General features: G+C 36.6%; 2 protein-coding genes across 7 annotated transcripts in view; one reads left to right on the top strand and one right to left on the bottom strand.

Annotated features, from left to right (window-relative positions):
* LOC125231018 (NPC intracellular cholesterol transporter 1) overlaps nucleotides 1-15,666 on the bottom strand; it is a 138,671-nt gene that overhangs the window by 55,407 nt on the left and 67,598 nt on the right. The gene's annotated exons all lie outside the window — the stretch shown is intronic.
* LOC125231019 lies at nucleotides 7,197-12,394 on the top strand. 4 transcript variants are annotated; one of them, XM_048136361.1, is made up of 3 exons: nucleotides 7,197-8,271; nucleotides 8,598-9,390; nucleotides 11,183-11,384. In XM_048136361.1, the coding sequence occupies exons 1-2, from the start codon at nucleotides 8,040-8,042 to the stop codon at nucleotides 9,380-9,382; spliced, it is 1,017 nt and encodes a 338-aa protein (XP_047992318.1). In that variant the 5' UTR covers nucleotides 7,197-8,039; the 3' UTR covers nucleotides 9,383-9,390; nucleotides 11,183-11,384. The 4 variants fall into 4 exon arrangements, with proteins under 4 accessions (XP_047992318.1, XP_047992319.1, XP_047992316.1 ...); XM_048136362.1 differs by having other exon boundaries at nucleotides 8,598-9,400; XM_048136359.1 differs by lacking the exon at nucleotides 8,598-9,390 and having other exon boundaries at nucleotides 7,197-7,580; nucleotides 11,183-12,394.

Genomic DNA, 15,666 nt, shown 5'->3' with positions numbered 1-15,666 from the left:
TAGATAAAAACGTCACAGTTTTCAAAGAAAATTGACATTGATGAGGACATTTTTTCATCGCATATGTCATTTAGAGTTAGCTTGATCCAACTCTACATGATTTATACGTCTGTGCGACCGGTAGCCTAAACCTAATGTTATCATAACATATCGCCACGTCTCGGCTCGGCTGCTCGTCTACAATAATAAATAAGTACATGTTTGTTTTATTTATATATGAGGTTATCTCCTACCGGATATTTCGTAGTTTCGATAAATAACATTCGATCGTATTTATTAAACTAACAAAGGCAATATACATGCTATAATAATCGTATGTCCATTTTAAATTAGTTATGTTTAACAACATGTTTCTTCAATATTTTACTTATACGGATATCAAAAGGCAAAATTATCAAAAGAATTGTCTCTTACGAACAATTTAAATTCTAAAATAAATTAAAAATTCTATGAAATATATTGAGTTGGAATACTGTAAACTCTAAAGAACTACATAGAAAATATCTATGACTCAGAAACAAAATATGTGATCATATGAATGCCCTTGCCGGGAAAAAAATTGCGTCTGAATTTTCTAACATTTTACATCATATGACGAGAAAATTGAAAATTCGACATGTTAAATATAGTGAGTGTGTGACTATCACTCATGCATACCAAAAGCAATTGGTTTTGACCCTGTGTCAGATCTGATATGAAGGTTTTACTACTATAACCTGCTACATAAATATTCATGGTCTACGATGAGTCATTGTTCGCGGAGTTATTCATGCTTAACTTGGTCGTCTGTTTCATTTAACAATATCTTAATAAACAAAGACAGTTAGTGACTCATGAATCTCATCGATCGAAGACAACTAAACCACAATATAATAAAGAGTACTATCGTACAGTATGGCCACTCCCACTCCCCTCTGAAAGTGCCGCCCACCCCCTCTCGGTTACCTCACAGTTACCGCCTGTCAAAAACGCGAACAGTCGACCTGTCATATTTCACTCATACAAGCATAGTACGCGTTCACCTACACGAGCGTAGACTGTGTGCTAGGAACGCGCCTCTTTCATATATTTATTTTGATATCCAGTGTCCGAGGTGTGACTAAACTAAATGGAGTACACTTGGCAGTTATCTGAAAATATTATGAATATGTGTGTTGACGGGTTAAGAATTTCACCACCCCCTTTCTTCCTGTGGGTGTCGTAGAAGGCGACTGTGGGATATGGGTTAAATTGTGGCGTAGGCGAGAGGCTGGCAACCTGTCACTGCAATGTCACAGTTTCTTTTTCTTTCAACCCCTTACTTGCCAAGAGTGGCACTGAAGCTTTAGTAGTTTCATGTGCTCTGCCTACCCCTTTATGGGATACAGGCGTGATTGTATGTATGTTGTATGTATTATGTATTATGAATACACCCATCCTATAGTTAAAGTCTGACCAGAAATATATGACTATTGTCAGGAGGGCGCTGTTATTCTGATCACAGAACTAAATCAAGATAGAAGGAAAAAGTGTATCTACTTCGCGTGCGAAAAAGTTAAATAGCGAGCAACATTGTTCGCCGCGCAAGTCAGTCTGCTCCCGACCGCTGCCCGCGAGTGACATACAGTGAAAAATACAAAATGGGTCGGTATTCGATAATTAACTGTTCAAACACCACCAATAAAAGCAAGGGTGTTAAACAAAGTGTTTCCTATCATCGGTAAGTACCATTTGTCCTAAAATATTTTTTATTATAGTATTTTATGCAACAGGCGTTTAAAGGAGGTCAAAAAAGACGAGTGGCGTGGGTAACAATTTGAGGCGAAGCCGAAAATTGTTATTGAGACGACACGAGTATTTTTTGACCCAGTTAAACACCGTTGCATACAATACTTTTTCTACGACCATGCACTTAGTTTTTAATAGTTTTCTTGAATAACTTTCGTGAAATTCACACTGCTTCCTGTATTTTGACGCAAAGGTTTGCACTGTCAGCTCAGCTGCCCAAAGCCTTTCCGCGCACTCGCGCAGTGTCGTTATAAGGCGTTGCCATAGTTACAGAGCCAAACAATGCGTTTTCAGTTTTTTCGATACTGCGCGCATGCGCGGAAAGCCGGCGGACACTGGCTTTGGGGAATAGACCTTTATGTAGGGTTTTAAAGAACTATGCACGACCGTGTAAATGACGTATAACAGTTCGGGAGTAGAAAAAATAAAAAACACGATTTTCCTATTTTTATCATCAAAACATTAGCTGACGTACGGCCGTCAAACTAGTTTTCCATTGCGGCTTTAATTTGACAAGTCCGACTTGGCATGCGTTTAAAACAAGCGATATAAAAATAGGCTATTCAAACTGTCGAGACAAAGTGAAGGTAGATTTGTTATTTTGTCCGTCGAACTCACGTCGAACTTAAGAATAGTGGTGCACCACGGAACTATATCGTCATGTATGCTGCGATTTCCTTATTCGATTTAAATCGATTTTGCGAAGCAGTGGAAATTATAATTATGTTTTTATATTGTTATGAAACTATACATATAAAGTACGAGTGAAAAGTAAATTTAACTTAAAAATAGGTTACAGTATTAACGTTGAATTTGTGGTCGGCAGAAAAACAAATACAAACATAATACGCTCTATATTTATTATGAATAAAAATAACTCTAAAAATGTGTTAATGGTTAATTATATTTATATATTACTAAAAGTTGTAACAAATAACATGAGGATAATGCTGTGAGTACATGGTCGATTTTCTTAAAAATATTACGAAATATTAACTAGTATTAATACCTAACTACTAAAATCTTTGTTCCTGGCCTTAGGCAAATTATATACCTACTAGTGAATTGTTTGTCATCACACGAATACAGGTATATACTTACTTCATTTCACAACGAAGATGAACATCCGATATTTTTAACTTCGGCGGGCATCCCGCACTCAACCTCCACAATCGATCGAATGGGTTACGCGGCGACAACGTTCCCATCACTAAAGTACACTCGTGACGTCATAGGCTCGACACAAAACGTTACACGCTCGGTTTCGCTGTTAATCGCCGAGCATTTTCCTTCTATCTTGATTTAGTTCTGTGATTCTGATGTATGGAGTGAGAGTGACAGTTCTATCAGTTTAGTATGAAGAAAATAGTTCTAATGAAATTCCGCAAGATGGCGCGTAGTCAAATATTTCTGGCCAGGGGGCCGATTTTTGAGTCTCACTGTCACTAAAATACCGGTTGAAAACGGTGAATTGCCTATTATTTTCAGTGACAATTTTCTGAATTCGAACGCCGTGAGATTCAAAAATCGGCCCCCAGCCGATTTTTGAATCTCACGGCGTTCGAATTCAGAAAATTGTCACTGAAAATAGTAGGCAATTTCGGTGACAATTTTCTGAATTCGAACGCCGTGAGATTCAAAAATCGGTCCCCAGGCTTTAGAAGAGTTGTAAGTTGTGAAATTTAATAAAAACTTTCTAAGATAGGTACGAAGTTACGAACGAACTTTGTTTTGAAAATAGAAACCATGATTTCCATACATGATTCTGAACTCAACGAGCACTAAAATACCAGAATCTGTGAGAATCAGGTTTTTCAACATATTTTGTGAAAACTCAACTCAACATAACAATAGGTCTAGCTCAATTTTTATCATTAAATAAACTTCGGTTCAGTAATTAGTGTCATAACATAAATGTAATCATTTGGGTAGATATTAGATAACTAATTAGTGCACGAGAAATAAACGTGAAGCCGGTTGTAGCGAATATTTTTTAATTATTGAATAGACCATTTTTTTAGTCTAGGTGTATCTACGGTTGGCGGCAGCACTGTCGTTCAGCCAATAAATCTGGTGCTCATAGTAAAATAGAATATTAAAATTTTCATGGAAACATAACATGTCATTAGTTTTATCAACCAGACAAGGCCCTTGATCACTAATCGTTTATTTTGAATGTTATATAGAATAGATCATAATCATAAACAATAATCGACTGTGTCATTATCATTAAACTCATCATTTCCTAAACGTATGTGAAATTATCTATGGTCAGTTAATATGCGACATTTGTATTAGAAATATTTTATTTTTTAAATGGGATTTCCCGTGCCGTTATCGTCATACAAGGTATACCTCTATAAAAACGGCAACGGAATGGACTTTCAAAACTTATTTTCTTTTGCAAAATTTTCAATGCCTAGTGTGGAGGTCAGCAAAATTGTAAGCTTGTGTGTTCATTTGAAATAAACAATTTTTATTAAAAAAAAAAAAAAAAAATTATTCCAAAATGGTTATTATTATTACCAAAGACCTATATAACTTCGTAAAGACCGATAAAGTCTAAGAAAAAAACGTACCCCAAAACCATACAGAAAAAGGTACGGTGAGCTAGATGGCGATACACCTTTGGGGTACGCTCGGCTAGATGGCGCTAATATCAATATTTGACATTTTAAAACATATCAAGCTAAGAATATGGGCCAAATTGTCAAAACTGAGATTCAAAAGTTTTAAGCTTGTGTCGAGAGATGGCAGTCTATGCACTGTGATTACATATTTTACTTTGACAGTCATTCTCTATATACTCGATCCTCTTTGTTATTACGAATTTGTTTAAGGCACATCAGAATTCATAACTGGCCCAAAATAAACCTTACATTTCTTTAATAAGGTTTTAAGCTATCAGTTCACGGCGCATATGCGAAGTCGTATAAATGCATGTGTTGTGCAGGAACACTATACGTTTAAATAGATTACCTAGGTATGCGTGGCTAATGTAATATCTATAACAGTAACCTCTAGAGGCCAAGGTTGTCAAGGGACGTAGACAAATGTACACTGAGAGAAAAAACAACCAGTTTCCATGTTCGTTGAACAAGTTTTTTGGTTAAAATAGCGCCTACATGCTCTTTGGTTCAAACAACAAGTTAGATTTTGTTAAGTATAACTAGCACATTCTACAAGTTACTTGTCATTTGAATCAACAAGTCGATTTTATAAAAGCAACATGACACATATTGTTTTGAACATATGTTTGGCTGATTCAATCAAATATCTTTTAACCAGTTTGACCTTGTTGTTCGAACAAATTCGACTTGTGCCATCAATATCATCAATATTGTGATTTATTCCGTTTACTAAAATACTTTTGTGTCAAACGGATAAACCCGCAACAAGTCGAACTTGTTAAATTAAATTCTCTCAGTGTATGCTACGAGATAACAAGTAAACTCTTCACTGTTGTAATTATAAATTATCGTTCTCAAATCTCTCTCTATTTGCCTAGTCACATCCCATACCACTTGGGGTCAGCTTTCTTCGTCAATCTCCGCCACACTCTTCGGTTTTGGATCGTCGTGTCATTGACTTGGATTTTCTTTAGGTCGTTTGTTGATATCTGTCGCGCTTCCTCGTACCAGTGTACTGAGGACGTTTCTGGCCCCATAGCCGACTGGCATTTCTGCGAAATCAAACGCCGCAGAAATGCAGTCATGTGATTATCGTTCCCAAATATTTCAAAATCAAGTCACCATTTTTTTAAAGATCTAGGTACAAAATGTTTCTGGAGAAACTGACCACCACGTAAGTGGTGAAGATGAAAAGGATATCGCGTAAAGCAGTGGTGGAAAGAAGCAACATCAGATGGATGGATTCCGAACTCTTCGGAGCACTCACAATTATTCATTATCTTTACTGCGTAAAAGGATACGTCTCTACTATGACTGATTATTTAGAATTAGAAGCGTTTCATGATATCTTTTGATAAGACACCTGCCGACCTGCGTAACACTCAGCTGTTGACAACTGATACTTGTATCTTTTATATTACAGTTCATCATGAGAAGATATTTCATAAAATCTTCTCAGAAAAAAAAAGGAAACAAACACTAGAGTCGTTTATCTAAAGCATGGATTACAGACACTATTTGAAGCGTTTACAAAGAGCGCGTGGTCACTAGATATATGTACAATTTTACTGGTAAAATACCAAGATTTGAGCTGCGCAATTGAGTAGCATCTTGTAACATTACATAGTATGACAGCCAAGGTTGAACCCTACAACTTATTTTTTATAATATTCCAAAATTACATGAGTGCTGGTTGTAAACGTTGACACAACTGGATCAATCGATTGCGTTCCCATACTAAATTACTACTGTATATGTGTGGTGAGTTAGAGTTTGCTTGAATGCTCAGTCTAGTAGTTAAGGTAGTCTTTGATAGTAACTCTTCGCCGTCTCGTTGAGGCATCGAATAATCTGGAAATGCTACTACATATAATTCGCAAATCGAAGAGAGAGAAAAGTGACCCTCCTGAAGTTTGTATGCAATGATATGATAACGAAAAGTATTAACTAACATACCGATGCATTGGGCGTGAGGATTCGCAACGAATGTGAATACGTTGTCCATTCCAATAATAATAAAGAAATCATTGGTTTAATAACCACTTATGTCAGTTATGTCCAAATGCAACTTTCTCTGGTATATTGACGATTTGCGGCATCGGAGAATGTGTGAATGCAGCTACTTTCACTAACGACTTCTACAGATGAATTGGAGATTGTAAAATTATTGATTTTATATTGACAAAAATGTGTAATGAATTTAAATATGAGACGGAGTGGTAACTTTGAGACTTAGGTCGATAGTCCACTATCATAATTATGTTTATCATGGAAATATGATGATAGGCAACATACCGGCGTTGTTACGTTAATAGTCATTCGCGATAGAATCCTGACTCAAAATGGTATGGTAATGGTATGAAATGGCAATAAAAATAGTACAAAGCATTTTATGTATTGCACAATTGAACAAAAGTCCTATAATTAATACTGTCTGTTTAAGTAATTGAAGTTGGTAAATAATTATGTAAGAAGTAAATTATATGTTACGACCCAGCGCATCCTTTAGGAGTCAGAGCAAGTACATAACGTGTGGATTTGATGTGACATATAATAATTGGAAACATCATCCACAAGGACAAACATCTAATATATACTTATCGGAAATTTGTTTATACGTTTAATATTCTCCCTTTTTATATATGTTTAATTTATACTTGTGTATGTCAAAATATATTGGTTGGTTGTATAGTTTGTTCAAGGTTTTATCTACGTTCTTCGCCAATACAAAATCTCCTAAATGTAGCCAATGTATTTTCCAGCTAGAAAACTATAATAACATTTATCTCTCTCCCTGTTAACTTAACCATTGTATAACCTTTATTGTATCCAACATTTATCACAATTTTCAAAGCTTTTAAAAAAGAAGCTCGAACAGCTCCAGTTGTCTAGTCTATGGCATCCGGTACGACAAGTCATTAACTTTTTTGTGCACCAACATTGTCACGTTACTCTCAGAAAATCATCAGAAAATATTGTTTTATTAAATTGTTTAAATAAATATGCAGTGAATAACTATGTCAAAGTTATGTAGACAAGTGATTACAGTGAAAATGAGTGTGATTGACAGGCAAAATCATGTTCTTAGCGGTGATCCGCCTAATGTAAACAATGCGCCGGCGGCGGTCCGGCGCTCACTCCACAGCGACTCGTATTCAGTTTTGGGACTTATGTTTTAAACAAGTAAGGTAACAAGAACCTCAGGTATGTTGCGTTTATTGTTATATAATAACCAAACAAGATTATTTAGACAAATCTCAGTGTCATACATTCATATATCGAAATGGCGGAAGAGTACAACTTCCGTTTTGTTTTACTGTCAAACTCTATTGTTTGGATCAACACCGTCTCATGGACAGAGTATCATACCGTCTCTTTCTTTCGCTGTTATTAACCATACTTTAGAAAGAGTGGGTTATACTTTACCGTACTAGTAATACTGACTGACGCTTTATGTGTGCCAGACTTTATGACCAAAACGTTTGAATTGTTTATATATATATTTTTTTTTCTATGCTGGCACTTTCCGGTTGCCCATAAACTATGTTCGTTTTTTCTCTCGTTTGAATACTGGTCTCGAAGTAAAACTATCGTTAACAAGTGCGTCGAAATTACTCTTATTTTTTCGCGAGTGCTGTTAAAATGGGAAAAAGGAAGAGAGATAAAGAAAAAGATGAAGTTTATATTAAGAAAAAGATAAAAAAACTTCAAGAAAAGCTGCAAAGACATTCCGTCGAACCAGATCGCAGTTCTACTCCTCCTGTACAACCGCAGTCGAAGACTCCGCAGCAGCCGCCGACAGAAGACTCTTCACCATCACCGGCGTCTTCACCGTTGCATACTAGGCCACACGATGACCCTGATATAAATGCAGGTGCGTTTATGGTTAAATATACATAGTTCAGATTTATACTGAGGCTTCTTCTTGTCAACATCTCATACATATTAAACCGACCAATATAAGATGTAGCAAATACTGGCTAGGCAGAGTGGATATAAGACATGCCATTGACTATTATATCTTGTTTAATAGCAGGCGCTATCACAATGCGGATAGACAATGCTAATACAATATACAACTTTGCGCTATCACTTGCGGATAGACAGTTTAATACAAAATACACATTTTGCGCTATCACTTGAGGATAGACGAGCCTACATTCATGTACAACTTTGTCATAATATTACCTATTATTACAGAAATTGTGGACGATGAACTCCCTGAGGAGTTCCTACTTGCTCTGGGGACTGAAGGTCAGGAACAGGCAGAAGTTGGAAACCCTATCAGACCTGAATTGGCCTCCCGCTGGACAAAAATTATGAATGACGGCTTGGGTAAAGAGGCTAGAGAAGCAATTGTGAAAAAATACCCTCCACCAGCCAATTTTTCTGCTGCAATAGCACCGATAATTAATCCAGAGATTGCGTCTACACTCTCAGATCCCTCGGTCAAAAGAGATAAAAGGATTATGATAAGACAGGGCTTAACAGGCACATTATTGTCTTGCCTAGGAAAATGCTTAACTGACGTTTTACTAGGAAATATTAACTCTAAAAAGTTAATTGAAGAAATCAATGACGCTGCGAAGTTGGCTGGGGAAATCCACCACCATGATTCAAATTCGAGAAAATTCTTTTGTTTGGCTGGAGCGAATAAAACCATCCAAGATGCTATTCGTCATCAAAAGACCGATAAGTTTTTATTTGGTACAGATTGTGCTGACAAGATCAGAGCTGCACAAACAATCCAGAAAACTTCAAATACTATTAAGAACCATCCAGAGAAAGAAAAGAAGCAGCAGAAACAAGCAGCAAATAACAAACAGTTCAAGCAGTTAAACTGGAAGAGCCCACCACAATACAGTCAGCAGTATCATCGGATGCGTGGTGGGCAACAATACCATCAACCCCGGAAGCACTACAACCAGCCTCACCGGAAAGAGAGACACAGCTCCCACAAGCAGAGGTCCAGATATCACCGATAGAACCTGAGGTACATGCAGGTAGACTTAAACATTTTATTGACAATTGGCTTGAGATTACTGATGATCCAATAATTTTGAAATGGCTGGAAGGGTACGAAATTCCATTTCATACTATTCCTCCGCCTCATGAGGCAATACAAAAAGTGTGGCATGGAAAGGAAAAAGAAAGTATGACCTGTGAAATCCAGAAATTATTTAAACTTGGTGCAATTTCACAGTGTTCTCCAGACCCCAATCAGTTTACATCTCCAATTTTTTTAGTACCAAAACCCAATGGTTCATTTAGATTTATATTAAATCTAAAAAAGTTGAATGAATATGTAATAACACATCATTTTAAACTAGAGGATATTAGAACTGCTTGCAAATTGATATCAGAAAACTGTTTTATGGGTTCCATTGATTTGTCAGAGGCATATCTTTCCGTGCCAATTGCGGAGACACACAGGAAGTTTCTAAGGTTCCAATTTGATGGACAATTATTTCAGTTTAACGCTTTACCGTATGGCCTATGCTCAGCTCCCTATGTTTTCACTAAATTAGTTAAACCAGTTAGTACCTACCTCAGAGAACAAAATATAATTTTGACATGCTACCTAGACGACAGTATTTATTTTAACCAATCATATAATGGATGTTTAAATGATATCAAAGTAGCATGTAAACTATTTCAGGACCTAGGGTTTGTAATTAATTTTGAAAAAAGTTCTTTGACCCCTAGCAAAACATGCAAGTATCTGGGATTTAATCTTGATTCTACTAACCTCTCCTTATCAGTTCCACAGAAGAAACAACTTAGTATTCTGGAAATTATTCAGCAGTTCAAATGTAAAAGATCCTGTTCAATAAGGGAATTCTCCCAATTACTGGGAAAACTTAACTCTGTTTGTCCAGCTGTTCCATATGGCTGGGTTTATACTAAACTACTAGAAAGAGAAAAATATCTTGCATTATTAAAATCCAAGGAGAACTATGAAGCCAACATGATTCTTCCTAATATTATTTTTTCTGAACTTCATTGGTGGAGTCAAAATTTACACAAATTCAACATAATTAAAAATCACGATTTTTGCATTGAAATTAACACCGATTCGTCGAAAACGGGCTAGGGGCAGTATGTGCATCAAATAGAACATCTGGATCATGGTCAAAACTTGAACAAGAAAGTCATATAAACTATCTAGAGATAAAAGCAGCTTTTTTAGGTCTACAATGTTTTGCTAATAATTTACATGACTGTGAGATTCTTTTAAGAGTTGATAATACAACTGCAGTAGCTTATATAAACAAGATGGGTGGCATTCAGTTTCCTCATCTCAATCAAATTACAAGGGAAATGTGGAAGTGGTGTGAGGAAAGAAATATTTGGATATTTGCTTCCTATATAAACACTAACGATAATTTTGAAGCAGATGAACAATCCAGAAAAATTAATATTGAATGGGAAATTTCCCAGAAATATTTTGATAAAATCATACAAACATTTGGCCACCCTGATATAGACTTATTTGCGTCAAGGATTAATAATAAATGCCTGAAGTTCATTTCCTGGAAACCTGATCCATATGCTTTCACCGTAGATGCCTTCACTGTCAATTGGAGTGATATTTTCTTTTACGCCTTTCCTCCTTTTTCCTTATTGTTAAAATGTCTAAACAAAATTAAAAGGGAAAAAGCGGAAGGTATACTAGTGTTCCCATATTGGCCCTCTCAGTCATGGTTCCCTCTTCTAAAATCATTGTTAATTACAGACCCTTTAATATTCAAGCCTAATAAAAATTTACTGTCGTCTCCTTTCAGAGATGTCCATCCCCTACATCGTCATCTTACCCTGGCTGCCGGGCTGCTATCGGCGAGGCGTACAGTAGGCGCGGAACGCCAAAATCAGCAATTCAGATAATGTTAAATTCTCTTTCAAATAACACGCTGAAACAGTATGATACTTCTTTCAAACAATGGTGGCTATTCTGTAAGCAAAATAAGATTGATTTTTATCAGGCGTCTATACCATTCGTACTTAAGTTTTTAACAGAGCGTTTTGAAAATGGAGCCTCTTATGGCACAATTAATAGTACTAGATCCGCTCTATCTCTTCTTATTGGACCTAGAATAGGAAATGATGATAGGATAAAACGGTTTGTTAAAGGAGTATTTCGATTAAAACCTCCTACTCCAAAATATAATATAACATGGGACCCTAGCATTGTCCTCAATTATTTAAAAGGCTTGTACCCTAACGAAGTTATAAGCTTGGAACAGCTTACCCATAAAGTGGTGATGTTACTTGCCTTAACGACAGGACACAGAGTCCAAACATTATCCTTAATTAAGATTAATAATATTCAATTTACTCATGAGGGAGTTCAAATTTTTATACCAGATTTAATTAAAACTTCAGGAAAAAACAGTAAACAACCATTATTAAATTTAAAAATATTCAGTAATAAGATTGAAGTCTGCCCAGTCACTACTTTAAATTCTTATATCAAAAGAACACAGTCTATTAGAGATACTAACAGTCTTTTAATTACGCATAAAAAACCTCACCATGCTGTTTCTACCCAGACTATAAGTCGCTGGATAAAAAATGTACTTAAGGAGGCAGGCATAGACGTTAACATCTTTACAGCCCATAGCACTAGACACGCCAGCACATCAGCTGCAAGCAGATCTGGTATATCCATAGATATTATCCAAAAAACAGCTGGTTGGTCAGAAAACTCTATTTGCTTTGCTAAGCATTATAACAGACCAATTTCTTCAGAACCTGACCAGTTTTGTAGTACGATATGTAACTTGATATCAGACTGAATGTCATGTTGATTATAATTACATTGTTATCTTAAATGTTACTGATTTAATAAACAGCTTTATTTCTTAATCAGATTGTATGATTATGTACTCGCAACCCTATCTTTGAACATCTACAATGGTTAAGTTAACAGGGAGAGAGATAAATGTTATTATTAGATTAAACGAACTTACCTTAAGTGAAGTTCTATCTTAATAACATGATTCTCTCTCCTGTTAAGAGAGTCCCATCCCTTCCCTTGTGTATATATGCTAATATACTTTTCCCATTTACAGGGTTGCTCTAATAATCTACTGAAATATACTTTAAACGAAATGACTTGTCGTACCGGATGCCATAGACTAGACAACTGGAGCTGTTCGAGCTTCTTTTTTAAAAGCTTTGAAAATTGTGATAAATGTTGGATACAATAAAGGTTATACAATGGTTAAGTTAACAGGGAGAGAGAATCATGTTATTAAGATAGAACTTCACTTAAGGTAAGTTCGTTTAATCTAATAATTATATTTTGTTACATGCGGTTAGGTGCACGGTTGATTAACTATTAACTGTCTCTTTCGCACTTATTGTTTAAATAATAATCATATCGGTAACACAGATTCTAGCTCTACAAGATTCTTTCGTTTCGTTCACTCTTAATTTCATAGTCGCGTAGGTAAGATAATATACTAAATTAAGGCTCAATCGGATCCTGCTCTTAGGTTTGACACAGAACTGACCTTGTAAAAACTTGTAAAAATCTAGTTTTACAAAACTGGTTCTACTATTGACTCAAATCTGAGGGTGTACCCCAAATAAATATAAATGATTACCTCTATCGCTGTTGCACATTCGTCAGATAGAAAAACTGAAAACGATTTCGATTTTCACAGTAAGCCTTCTATGTTTCAGTTGTATGTTCTGTTTCGTGTTACACGTGATTACACGTTATATATTTACTACTGTCCCTTAGCTGAGACGTAACGTACCACAAGATTTATATAACATACAAACATACATGATTTATATTGCATAAACCCGAGGGATTATAGCACGTTGTGTACAATGTGTCTATATACGAGGATAAACGACGAGTACTATGTAACATCTCATTTGGATCATCTCCTTTGTTACCTAATTGAATTAAATCATTGTCAAGGTCACCATGTTAAAACAGTAGCTGAAAATCGCCAGCAACATCCTGAGAAACCATATCGAGGTACTTTATTATTTCTACGTTTTTCTTATACATCCACTGTCTCTCTTGTTTGTTTACGAATAACAATAATTAGTTATTTACCGTTACGTGATATGATATGATTCACTAGTAGTTAGTAGAATTACGGATGTATCAAGGACGGTGCGTAATATGATAATCATACTATGATGCTGTTATCAAGTTCTTTAGACTTCCTGATTGCAACTCGGGTGTAACTAATGTAAACACTTATGTTATGAAAAATACGTGACAAAATGAGGGGTGAGTGGTAAAGATCTGAATGTGATGATATGTTTGTACATATTATGAAAAACACGTGAGGCTCAGGAACGACGGGTAAAGATCTCAATGAGATAGGCTTGTGCCGTTTCGTTCGTTGATCGGAGCGCTCCGATCTCGTTCAATCGCTCCCACGAACGTCTTTTGCTCATTTAGTTCAGACAGACCAGTGACCACTGCGGTCGGAAAGATCAGAACGAATGGGACCAAATAGTGTCAAAATGATATGAATAGTCAACAGATAGTAACATTCCGGGCCGAAAGGTAAGTAACCGAAGTTTAATATGAAAACTTGACTTTTTTGGTGCTCTGCTAAGTAGCTCTCGCTCTCGGTCGGCGCAGTCACACACTCGTTCTTGATCCAAACCGCTCGCGTTCGCCGATCCTATACTGAACTAAATGAGCAAAGACCGATTCTCAGAGCACGGAAAGATTCAGTTCATTTCGGTCATTGATGGGATTTTATTCCTAACTGTTCATAGTTCGTGAACGACACAAGCCTACAATGAGATATGTTTTGTATGCAAATATCAAAGCTACAACGGCGGCTTTCAAAATGTTTAATGTTTTAAAAATTAAATATGCGACTAAGGCACTCGTCCCACCAGAAACGAGTAAGCGATAAGCTATCAACGATGAAAACGAACATATAGTCGCTTTCGTGTAAATAAGAGTAACCATGATTTGTAGGAACAGCTTCGCAGTCGTCCCGAAATCGGGAAACCGATGGAAATGGCGTTCTATGACCGGCCTGCTATTTATAGACGAATATATTAATAATTAATTATAACCTTTGATAAACCATAAAAGTTGACGTCTCGTCTAGTTTGCCATGAACCTCACAACAGGTAAACCTTGACCAAAGACAACATTGAAACTAGGCTATAGATTATGTCACGGGCACCGGAAAAACATTCGTCCATCTTACATAAAAAGATATCGTTATCTGATCTTACAATTAGTTTTTTCTGTAAGGTCAAACGCCTTGAGTGTCATTGTTAAATTCGATGTTGTCAAGTGCTCTTAGTACCCCCACTTCTACCTCCCCAGGTAGGAGTATTGGCAAGCAAGTGGAAGGTCCGAGCATTACAGGCTGCGAAAAAAGTCGTCTATGTTGTATAGGATCCATTGAGTTGTACGACTTTTTTCTTACCGCTCATTTTCGACAGTGCCCGAAGCCCGAATCTCTGCTGCGATTTTTCAATCCCCCATCAACCATCAGTTGAGTAGCTCGGGGGGTAATTTTTGAGCTCTAGTTAGATTTATATTATTTGTTCTAGTTCTTAATTCTCGTCATATAAAACAATTTAACCACGAGTTCTCCCACAGCGCACTTCGCAAGTTCGCACAGAAATAACCAAACAAACTTACCGTACGTGGCCAAATGCACAAACGTTCACGATAATTCGGTATCGTAGCCAGCTATCTCTATCGCTCTTCCGAGTTGGCGTGACAGGGTCAGACTGCGTTTCGATAGGCGTCTAGCGTCAAAGATTGTCATTTCGGCTAGGCCAGCTGACCAGAACCAATAAATTCTCAGAATGTTTGTAGTTTTGCTTAAAATAGGTACAAACGGATATCGGATGTTGGCACGTTCTATCCAAATCAAATAAGCTGCAGGCGTACAGTGGCGGAGCGTCGATACAACTCGATTCCCAACGGGTTCCCTAAAATTCTCTAGAATCTGTAGAAGCCCATACAAAACAGATTCCAAAAACCCCTCCGGCCTTACCAACGAAAATTTTCACGCCCCGCCACTGCAGGCGTATGAATCGCGTGATGGATGACGTTATTCGCGTGATAAAATAAGCGTCACTTCTGATAACATACTATCGAGAAATACGGGTTCTGTCAGTGTCATGTAGTCAAGGAGAGAAGAAAGACCATAATTTATCATAAAGGCGTTGAAATTGCTGACGTCTCAAAGCCATAGGATTAAATGTGTCTTTTTGAAGAGATAAGTGGCTGTTTATCTACCGTACAATCTTGATCAAA

The sequence above is a fragment of the Leguminivora glycinivorella genome, chromosome 11, assembly GCF_023078275.1.
Source record: "Leguminivora glycinivorella isolate SPB_JAAS2020 chromosome 11, LegGlyc_1.1, whole genome shotgun sequence".
Taxonomy (NCBI): domain Eukaryota; kingdom Metazoa; phylum Arthropoda; class Insecta; order Lepidoptera; family Tortricidae; genus Leguminivora; species Leguminivora glycinivorella.
The sequence above is the reverse complement of the archived record's forward strand: the minus strand, read 5'-3'. Positions and strand labels throughout refer to the sequence as shown.

Excerpts from the sequence above, each read along its gene's own strand:
- LOC125231019 (XM_048136359.1), top strand. The coding sequence starts at position 7,509 with ATGCGCCGGCGGCGGTCCGGCGCTCACTCCACAGCGACTCGTATTCAG. Across the intron at positions 7,581-11,182 it reads GGGACTTATGTTTTAAACAA|AGATGTCCATCCCCTACATC; the intron begins GTAAGGTAACAA and ends GTCTCCTTTCAG.